This window comes from Anguilla rostrata, chromosome 2 (assembly GCF_018555375.3).
Source record: "Anguilla rostrata isolate EN2019 chromosome 2, ASM1855537v3, whole genome shotgun sequence".
Classification (NCBI taxonomy): domain Eukaryota; kingdom Metazoa; phylum Chordata; class Actinopteri; order Anguilliformes; family Anguillidae; genus Anguilla; species Anguilla rostrata.
Window position 1 is genome coordinate 63655854 of NC_057934.1, and position 10783 is coordinate 63666636.

The 10783-nt window shown below is 45.1% G+C and overlaps 1 protein-coding gene across 1 annotated transcript; it reads left to right on the forward strand.

Annotated features, from left to right (window-relative positions):
- Positions 1 to 766: 766 nt before the first annotated feature.
- cbx6a (chromobox homolog 6a) lies at positions 767 to 6827 on the forward strand. Its single transcript, XM_064323773.1, has 5 exons — positions 767 to 1039; positions 1756 to 1799; positions 1926 to 1991; positions 3767 to 3833; positions 4383 to 6827. The coding sequence occupies exons 1-5, from the start codon at positions 971 to 973 to the stop codon at positions 6003 to 6005; spliced, it is 1869 nt and encodes a 622-aa protein (XP_064179843.1). The 5' UTR covers positions 767 to 970; the 3' UTR covers positions 6006 to 6827.
- The last annotated feature ends 3956 nt before the right edge of the window (positions 6828 to 10783 follow it).

Genomic DNA, 10783 nt, shown 5'->3' on the forward strand with positions numbered 1-10783 from the left:
GTTCGATAATTGTATGTGTATGCACAAGCAATACTGCGTGGCCACAAAATCAACAGCCGAACTGATAGGCTAAATAAAACAAGCCGTATGCTCCGTTTTTAGGACCTTCAGTATTCCATAATTGCGTTCAATTTCATGGCACACCCTTTAAGCGCAAGTTCTCAAGTTCACGCAGTGTGGGGTTTCGTTGAGCAGGCGTCGAAGGTGTGTGTCATAAAGAATTATTTTAGCATAGACTGTGAAGATGCTGAGCATGAAAACGACAGATGACCATTACGGAATTTGTTCGACTTGACAGCATGTGGAATATCCTTCGTCTTACAGTATAAATCATTAATTATAGGTATTAAAAAATGTTTTAAATTTAATATGTAAAACCCCTTTATTAATTGCATTCACTAATCCAGCTGTTGGCCAGTCTCCCGTTGTTCACCAGGCCTTAATTTGGTAGTCAGTTTCTTCCATTAATGCAATATAAAATAAAACAATGTAGCCTACATGCAACATACATCTGTTTTCCACCCCTTATAGTACCCCTTTCAATTTTCCGTTGTTTTTTTAACGAAGGACGAAGGACACCGCCAGCTTTCTGGGCTTAGTGGCTATGCCGTGTTAAACGAAGATTTTTTCAAGTTTTCTTTCGCTTTGTCTCTACCACCTTCTACGCATGTGATATTTATATAAAACATATGTTACCGTATGTTGCTTGTATTTGAAGCAAGCTTAAAAACCCAAAACCATCTTCCCAACGAGAGGTATCTCTGGTATTGCGTCGCAAGTTACAGAGCCGTGCGCATCATCCCAGGCGCGTTGCTAGGGGCGACCAAAAAGGGGCCTATTCGGCCCACGTCACTGCTGCTCTGGCTGTGTGTTGCTTTTGTTGGATGCGGGCTCTGAACTGGCCGCCAGCTACTAACGTTAGCTAGCTCGCTACAAATACGGTAGTTCACCTGGGGTGTCGTCGTAAAAGATGGAGCTCTCTGCGGTCGGGGAGCGCGTATTCGCCGCGGAATGCATCCTCAAACGTCGCATTCGCAAGGTGAATGGCCACTACGTTACTACTGGTTCTACGGTGGGATGAGGGTCATTGTGGCCTACTTTGGCTGCGAATACCTCAAATAGACTGCGGGTTCATGTTGTAACGGGAAACGACTAGGTCAGACGGCAGTTGTTGCCGAATCGCTAGCCGTCTAGCTATCTAATAATAGTTTAGCAGCGGCCAAAGAAAGAAAAAAATGAAGTAGGGCTTATAGTATTGGATAGCTAGCTTGATTACTTGCTAGTTAGTTAGCATACTATGGACACAAATCCTGGTAACGTTAGCTAGACTAGTCATATTTAGTGTTTACTGGGTAGCTCATTAGCTATCATGGCAAGGTAGGGGGAGCTCGTAAAATGGGGATGGGGACCAACGACAGAAAGGCACAGCAGCTAGATTAGCTAAGAAAATAACGTTAGCTGCTCAAAATATCTGTTTTTGTAGCCTCACAGAAGGTTCATACAGTCAGCCTAAGCTGAAAGAAGTTAGTTATCACCAGACTAGTACGGACAAAAGTGACCAGAACACTTAATGCAGACCAGTCTTGATGAGCGGCCATGCCACTGAATCTCAATGTAATGTCACAACTCAAAAACGTCTTATTTACGAAATCCAGGTTTGTCCATATTCAGAAAACGTGTAACACAATTCTGTGTTTTTATTTTGTAGCTAACCAATAATACATCATCGGTGACTAACGCTTTTCTTAATTGCAGGGCAGCATTGAGTATCTCGTTAAATGGAAAGGATGGGCCATCAAGTAAGTTCCCCGCGTTTCTATATTTTCTAATCACGATTTTCCTATATATTTGGCGAAAAGTGAGAAATTGGGAAGGTATTACTACATGTGAAAGAGCCCTCTAATTAAATAATTCTTTCATATTAGATACAGCACGTGGGAGCCAGAAGAGAACATTTTGGACAGCCGACTGATTGCAGGATTTGAACAGAAGTGAGTCGTTTTAGTAATGGGTCCATAATGTTAAAACACTGTTTGACCCTTGAGTTGGTTTGTTTCTCCAGTTTATTCGTGCATCTTTGTTGTTTTTAAGATTATTTTTCTACAGAAGTCATTGTTAAGTAATTACGTATTATTACTTCAACTAAAATAACATAATGGCTGTTGAATAGTATATTATTTCAATGCCTTTATAATATGTGTAACCCCTATGTATTTGTATAATGCCTCAATGGTAAAGTATAAGTGGCCTGGCAGTGCAGTACATTGTCTGACAGCATTTACAAAATGCGGTTGTTCTTGATGAAGATACCTGCTGTAAATGTCAAGCACACCTTCATAGTGTGTTTGCTCAGATGTAGTGACAAGTAAAAACAATGACTTTTTTTAAGTACAACAGAGGATTAATTTATTCTCTGGTCATCTTGATAGTATGTTCATAGTCATTGAATTCTTTATTTCTGTATTTTAGCTATTTTTTTAGTTACTGTAAATTCTGTCTCATAGACTGTGTTTTCCTCACTCTGAACAGTGTGTTATTTCTGCCATGGAGGTGTCCGTTTTTCTGCTTCTTGTCAGAGCATTTCAGAGCAGGGCACTTAATGTGTGTGTGTGTGTGTGTGTGAGTGTGTGTTTGCAGGAAAGGCACCTGTTGCTCCCAAAGCAGAAAGGGTTTCCCTCAAATAGTCTTTCTCCTTCTGCTAAATTGCTATTTTTTAGACTGTTGTGCTGCAGTTGCCTGTGTTCTTGTCAGTTTAATCCCTAAATGTCAGTGGACAGGGTATTACACACGGGAGGTAATGCCATGTAATCTCAGACCCCTCTCTGTGTTTCATTAGCGATCAGCAGCACAGGTATTGATTTATTGTTACTCTTTTCCCTTGCAAGATGTCTCCTTTCGGCAACACAGAAGCCATAAATTCTCTTCGAGTTTTCTTTAAACAGGAATGACATACAAATAGTAAGATAACAGCAATGCCTCCTATTTCACTAGGTTTCTATACTGGTCTTATACCCTGCCTTAACAGGATTGTTCCCTTTGGCTTTTTTTTCCTTTCCCCTTTAATTGTGTAATTTGGCCCAGAAAGCTTTTGCACTTCAAGTAAACTCCACAGCAGATTCTGAAATCATTGTGTTTCCAGAAGGGTATACATACGGACAGATACATTTTTTTGGTGTTTATTTACAATTATAAACAAAATGTCTGTTTTCAAATTGTGCCAATACTTCTTTCACTGCGCGCAGGGTTCTCAGGTTGCATGTGCCAAAGGAAATCGGTTGAACCGAAAGTGATGTTAAATGCGGTTTTGTTCGGTATAATTGGGTAATATACATGCATACAACCTCGGGAGCCGTAAGGTTGCTGTACAAGCTGCTTTTGCTTGGAGTGTATTTTCTTGCTTTATACCACAAATCCCTCAACTCAACAATGCTAGCCATTGTGAAGCCGAAAGGTCAACAGAAACCTGTATAAATTTCTAAAATAACCTTTGTCACACCCAATAACAATCTGGGCCAATTGATATATGTGCAAAAAATTTAATTACAGAAGAAACACAGGCTGAACTATCTCTTTAAGAAAGTGAAAGCCTGACAGAAGTGTTCGCAGATGTGATACTGTGTAGATCTTATTTTTTCAATCTTGATTCTCAAGCAGTGTTGTACTCAATGATTTATAAGCACAAATTGGCACAGTATGAATTCTGTACGAGCTGTGTGCTTTGGTCATTAATGCGCTTGATGCCATTTTCCTTTCCTTCATTTTCCAGGGAACGAGAGCGGGAACTTTATGGGCCAAAGAAAAGAGGACCTAAACCCAAAAATTTCCTCCTTAAGGTTTGATTCTGAAATGATCCTTTCTGTGTGCCAGCCAAATAAAACGTGTGCTGTTGAAAGATCAAAGAATAATGGCTTTTGGCCAACAGTAAATCATTTGGAACTGAAGGGGGATAGTTGAATTTAGATGGGGTGGTATGGGCAAACATATGTGAGTATGTGCTCTGTTTTGATAAAGTTTTAAAAATGTTTTTTTTTAATGTTGTAAATTTCAAGTGTTTTGTTTTAAGTCATTAAATTTGGGATGTCATTACATCATCATCTCATGTAAATTTTTTTCTAACTGGCCCCTCTCTGCCTCTCAGTTCTTCCATGAGTGTTTTTTCTTTGCAGTATTCCGTGTTTTTCCATTGTGCTCGTTCTCACCATGGAAAATCTCCATCTTTGTGTTATTTCCCGACTAAACTTTTATACACTGCAATGATCCCTTTCTTTTCACACTCCTCCCTCCATTCCTTCCCCCTGTCTGTCCTCTATGGTCATTACTGCCTTTTTTTGTTTTCTTCCTCCTTCCTTACGTCCTCTGGTCTCTGTGTTCCTCTCCTGCAGGCTCGAGCCCATGCGTCAGAGAGCTCCGCACAAAGCCCCGCCTCCCGCCGCTGCCCCTCCCAGCGTACCCCCTCCAGCCCCTCCCCTTCCTCCGCCCCTTCCCCCTCCTCCTCCACGTCAGCCTCTTCCTCGCTGCCCACTCCCAAACTCCAGTCCAGAGCCGCCTCCCACAAACTGAAGAAGGACATCCGCCGCTGCCACCGCATGTCCCGGCGGCCCCTGCCACGCTCCGACCCCCTGGCCCCGCCCCACGGCGCCCGCCCCCCCGTCTCCCCCTTCTCGGAGACCGTCACCATCCTGAACCGCCGGGTCAAGCCGCGCGAGGCCAAGAGGGGCCGCATCATACTCAACCTGAAGGTCATCGACGGGGGCGGGAACCGCCGGATCCCCCTGCCGTCCCACCACGCCCGGGCCGCCCAGGGGCGCCAGAACATCCCCTCCCGAAACCGCATCATCGGGAAGAGGTTCAGCGACGTGCCTTTCAGGGGTCCCCCGCCGCCTTTGAGAATGCCGGGGTTCCCCATGTACGGGAAGCCGTACGGGGTGCAGCAGGTGTCGCCCAGCGTCGGGCCGGCTCTCTCCGGGACGGGGTGCAGCGGCGAGGCCGGGGGGGACAGTAACTCTACCCCAGCGGGCGGAAACGCGGGCGCAGCACAGCCTGTTCCCCGGTACCAGCCGCCCCCCTCCCCCTCCAGCTCCAGCGGCTCCGACAGCGGCCCGCCCTCCCCTCCTCAGATCCAGCCCAGCCCCGCCCAGGCCCCGCCCCCGCAGGCCTCCGCAGGCTGCGCCTCCCCTCCCAAACTCAGCCCCCAGGCCCCGCCTCGGCCCGGCCGAGCTCCGAAGTGCAAGCGGAACGCCGCGTCCGCCCCCACCGCCAGATCCTTCCTGCCGTCCTCCCCCTCCCTGTCTTCATCGTCCACGTCCTCCTCTTCGTCTTCTGAGGATGAGGAGGACGAGGAGATTCTGGATCTCTCGGTGCCTCTCGAGGTCAAAAGGAACCCCAGGCGCCGCTGCGGTCGCCGTGGCGCCCAGACCGACGACCCCCCCGCTTGTCAGGGCGCCGAAACCCTGCCCCTGCAGAGCCCCTCGGACCCCCCTCTCCTCTCCCTGGAGAACCCGCGGGGCCCCTGTGAGGGGGACCCCGACTGGCACCCGGAGATGGCCCCGTGCTGCACCAACGTGGTGGTGACGGACGTGACCACGAACCTCCTCACCGTCACCATCAAGGAGTTCTGCTCGCCGCCCGAACTGGACAAGTCCGCCCCCCCCAGCCCCTCGTCCGACGCCGCCGACGCTTCGGACGCTGCCTCCCGTCGCCGCCGCTGTCCCCCGCCGCGCCGACCCCCCAGCCCAAACCGTGAACTGCAGAACGCCCCGCTCAAAAGCCTTGAAAAATCAGCTTCTGCTGGCTTGATCTACATCCCCCCCCCCCCCCCAAAAAAAAATATGCACAACTGCAGAAAAAAGTACTGTATTTATTTTATTTTTTTCCATGTATTGAAACACAGTGAGCTCATATACAGGGTGCTTCTGTTTTCCTGTTTATTACACGTACAGTACTGCATGCTGAATCGCCACAGACTCACCGCGTGTTCCTGCAGACTTGGGTGCGTTCACACCTAACAATAGAGTGGCACTTTAATTTAAAGTCCAGTGCATGCAGGTGTATTATTGTATCAAATTTCTTTCCGCTTATTGTGCTCAATTGAATTTGACTTACTAGTATGCATACGACTTGCATCGAAACTCGTGAAGATGGTTTTGCATTCTGATGCATAATGGAGCTCCCCTCTCCCCACTCATACATGCAAAGGACTATATAGCTAGTTATATATTTATATGCACGCACAGTGTTTAGGCCGGGACGGGTTTCATCAGTCAGACGATTAAGCTGCAGCTGCCCCTCTTCCCTCCCCTCGCTGTCTCTCCTCGCCTGGCGGTCCTCCGTTTCTGAAGTCTGACACGACTCTAAACTGATCCTCTTTGTACATAGGGCTGTGGACTGCATGTGTAATATCCTGCCGTGTTCTTCAAAAGACTGCCAACTTTGTATCCCTGAAACACCTTTGTTTTGTTTTTGGTTTTTGTTATTTTTTTAAATGATCATGTCTGTCTTGAGTGTGTAATTTTTAAATCTTGTTCACGTTGCCCCTCCCCCCCTAACACGCACCTGTATGAAGTGTGGTTAGGAGCTGCTACCTGTCGAGAGGTCCTCACAGCTGATGACGGTCCGGTCCTCGTTGAAAGACGGTCCGCGTCGTGGTGCAACAGTGGTTGTATGAAGAATTGCCATTGTAGGGCTGTGAAGAGTGAGCGTCCTGTGTTTTATTTCGTAATCCAGGTGAAACTCCTGGTCCGTATTGTGTTTTTTGCGATTATAATATGTGGTTCTGTAATAGATGTGGAAATGTATAGATGAAATAAAAAGAAAGTTAGACTCCCGTAGCCCGCGCCTGAGCCTGAATCATGTCAAGTTATACTCAAACCGTCAGAGTCTGTTTATTGGAGATTCTACACGCTTACATGATTTACTATGAGCCAGCACACAAACAGTATACTAAACACTTATTTACATCACTGGCCTGGAAGCTGATGTAGGACCCAGATTGACCTGCTTTGCTCCTGTCGGATCTATTGCTGTTACTCATCAGTACGAGATCATTTGAGTGGCATGTTTGACTCTAGAGCTCTATATAAACCCAACCTAAAGTTTACACTATTGGAACCAGGATATGATCGGAAAGGCAGGGGGTGTTCTCTGTTCTCCCCCAAACGCATTTAGAAAACCCCAGCGCTGGCGAAACGTGGGGTGGAAAAGTTTACGCTACATTTAGCCATTTAGCCGATGCTTTTATCCGGAGCAGCTTGAGAGAAGTGCACACATAAAGGCTTATGGGTAGAGCTGATGGGAAGTCATCAATAGCGCAACCAATAGTAGCAGATGGAACATAAAGGTAAGTGCCCTGATTGGTCGAAGATGGAGACTGATAGTGTAGTGCAGAAGAAAATGGGCTTGAAGTGGGATGTAGTGTATGTAGCGTAAGTGGGGCCCAATGATAAATGTTCAGCCGTCAGTGTTGGTGGAGCTCTGAGACAGTGTATGCCAGTGTGCTTCTAGTCTGTGGTAGAAGATGGACCGTGACTCTGACATTGAGGCTAATGGGGAGCTAATCTCACTATGGGTGATCTAATCGAGAATGGATAATGGCAGAGAATTTGTAATGACCATTATCCACACTTGAATTCTTTTTTAGACAAAAACATCGACAGGTGCCTTTTGGAAGGGCTTTTTTTAAAAATAAAATCATTACACACTAAAATTACCGATTCTTTTTGCTTGAGCTGAAAGGGTAGACTTGAATCATCTCGCTGAAGCTGCAGTTTGAAGATATTGAGGTGTTTTTTAAGATGGACCGAGATCAATATCCCACTCAGGTTGCAAGTTCTGTCTTCTGAAGCTGCCTCCCCTGGCCTCTCATCTGGGCCTTTGAAGAAAAATGCATCTGAAAAAAGCTGGAAGGCTCCTAACCTCTAACTCTCTTTCAAAATCATCTAGGATTTGTGTTTCTCTTTTCTGTGTGGAAGCATTGACGTTTGTGGTTTTATGGCCTAGGTACTGATGGTGGGTTTCCTGGTGGGGGGGCGGGGGGGGGGGGGTGTAATTCTACAGAGTGGAAATCAATAGCTGCCCTCTTCAGTGCTGATGCACAGGAGCCCAGCAGCGGGTTCAGGTACAGCACAACACCACAAGGCCTTCCTGTTGTGTGTTTGTGGAGTTGAGGGAGAACCAAGCCGGAAGCTCTGACCTTACCACATGTCTGCAGTTGCCCTGGTTACGGGCAGGCGATGGGGGTGGGGTTAACAAGCCGTGATGCTGTGGTGAAAGCTGTCTTCAGCAGAAATAGCCACAGGAAGTTTTGATCCAAAAAAAACAGTAGTCGTCTGTTTAATGATCAATACATTGCACTCTCTATTCCTGTAGCCCTGTGACATAGCTATGAGAAGCTATGCTAAATTATATTTATTATACAGAGCACAGCAAGCTGTATACTGACTAACTGCAATGATTTAACAAAGATTCAAACTAACTTATGGTACCTGTTCTTCAATGCTGATTCCTTTTATTAATTAAACTAACTTGCATCTCATTCCCCTGTTCTGGTTATTATAATAACTTATATAACCCCTTCAGTTCAATGCAGCATGCAGATCTAATACACATACACCGATTATACCTTAAGTCGTGTGACTATAGAAACAAGAATAATAGTAATACAGGAATAAAAAAGGCAATAAATTACCAGTTTGCAGCAAAAGTGGCTTCATTCCAAAGCATGCACACTTGCACACATTCATAAATGTCTAAATGCTATTAAGACAGTAACCATGCCTAGTTGTTGAAGTTGAGGACTAATCAGGTGAGTGGGGGATAGAAGATGCAAGAAAAGCCATTGACAGGTCCAAGTGTTTCTGGACCACAGTTCCTTCTTTGCACACCAGGTGTCACTGTAATCCCAAGAAAGGTTGATTCAGAGAATTGGCCCCTGGACAAGTCACTGCATTTCATGCCTAATTCAGTCTATCAATTAAAAAAAACTTTTTTCCCCAGGGTCAAAAATAAAGATAAATGCTTTCAAATGCTTTTGTCTTGGAACACTTTTTGTTATTTCTGGTGGCTACGTTGCCAGATATTACCATTTATATTTTTCTTTCCCAAGAAAAGCATTTATTCATACTGTACATGTACATTCTTATAAAAAAAATCAGTTTGCTATTTTTAGAAGGAAAAAAATGGCAACCATTTTAGTCATAATCTTTAATATTGTAAGAAGACCATGCGCAGAAACATTTTCAGTGTTAAACCAACTCTAATAGAGTTTATGAGACCAGTAAGGAAAACATACTCTATCAAAGCACCATGTACTTTGCCAGAATTGATTCCACACTCAAAATATGGCTGCATGTGGGAGACATAATTATAATACATAGTCTTTAAAAAATAAAAAAAAATAAAAAAAACTATTTTCTCTCCGTCATATCACTATGAAATGTGAAGCAAATGAAAGACAACAAATAAATAACGTAGCTTGTGTGGAAGGCAGTCTGTCGTAATATGTACATGTAGGTTATGTGGTGGCAGTCAGTCTGTTGTTCCGGATGAGTCCCTATGAAACTGAAGCTCAGTAATAACAGAGACTGGGGAAGCTGCGTTTTTTCAGTCATGGACACTGACCTTGTAGAGCAGACACTGCAGTATGGCCCCAGTGATACCTGTGTCTGAATATCCTCCAAACACCAGGAAATAAATTTCTGTCCCCTGTAGGGGACATGAGTCTTGCGTTCTTAATCTTAAAAGAATCGTATATTCTTCTATGCTGAAACCTGTGGTTCTGTGGTAAATTATATTAATGAAATAATAAATATTAAATATTATTTTCACTGCAACCCGTTTCCTTGGACAAGACACTTGCAATTGTATTATGTCAAAAAAAAATAGAAGTACCTGTTTTTTTTTTATCAGCGTGTCAGGAGGATAAGTCAGCACTGCGTTTAAGCTGCAAAGCACAGGAGGAAGCATGCTGGGAAATGAAGGTAGCAGAATTATGCAGGGTACTGTTCGTACCAAATGTATTTGTACAGTCTCCACATTTTTAAAAATTATATTGCCTTGTAAATGCAGTCTTTGCACATCTTCATGAAGGATGTCATTTCCCACTCTGCTGATCTACAAAATATGTTTGCTGGTGAATAATGCACCATAAATGCGTGTATTATCACAGCTGCCTCTGATGTTACTGCCCTCTGTCCTGGTGATATGCATCACATAATACAATTCAAATTCTGAGGTAAGCGTTATTAATAGATGCCAAGGTCAGCTGGAAGTGGTATTGATGGGCCAGCGAGGGGCACCTCACTGGTAGCAGAAAAATGAAACCGCCAATACAGCAAGGGAGGATTGGGGGGGGGGGGGTATTTTGTTGTAGGAGACTATCATTACCCATGAGATGGTAGGTAAACCAAAGTCCCAACTGACTACGTAGTCATTTCAGGAGCAGGAGGAGTTCCCCGCTGTCCTGGGGGGGAAGAAATCATAACCTGGTGGTTCTCTAAATCAAATCATCCCCTTGTGTGACGAGATAAATAACCCCCCACCCCCACCCCCCACCCCTTCTAAACCTCAGCTAATGTGTGGTGAGTGCTGTGGTTATAAAATGGCCGCCCTGTGAATCGCCCAAGTGAGCGGTGGCTGAAGAGAGTCGTGATCTGCCTCTCTGCAAAGAGAGTGGAGAGAGTCATTAAGTGGAGTCATTAAGCGGAGCCTGCTGCCTGGCGATGTTATGCGAGCACGAGCCTTCATTAATGGTGCGAAACGATCAAACGCAGGCCAGTGCGTGTGACAT

Coding starts and splice junctions, on each gene's coding strand:
- cbx6a (XM_064323773.1), top strand. CDS start 971: ATGGAGCTCTCTGCGGTCGGGGAGCGCGTATTCGCCGCGGAATGCATC. Junction 1,800..1,925: donor TGGAAAGGATGGGCCATCAA/GTAAGTTCCCCG, acceptor CTTTCATATTAG/ATACAGCACGTGGGAGCCAG. Junction 3,834..4,382: donor CCAAAAATTTCCTCCTTAAG/GTTTGATTCTGA, acceptor CCTCTCCTGCAG/GCTCGAGCCCATGCGTCAGA.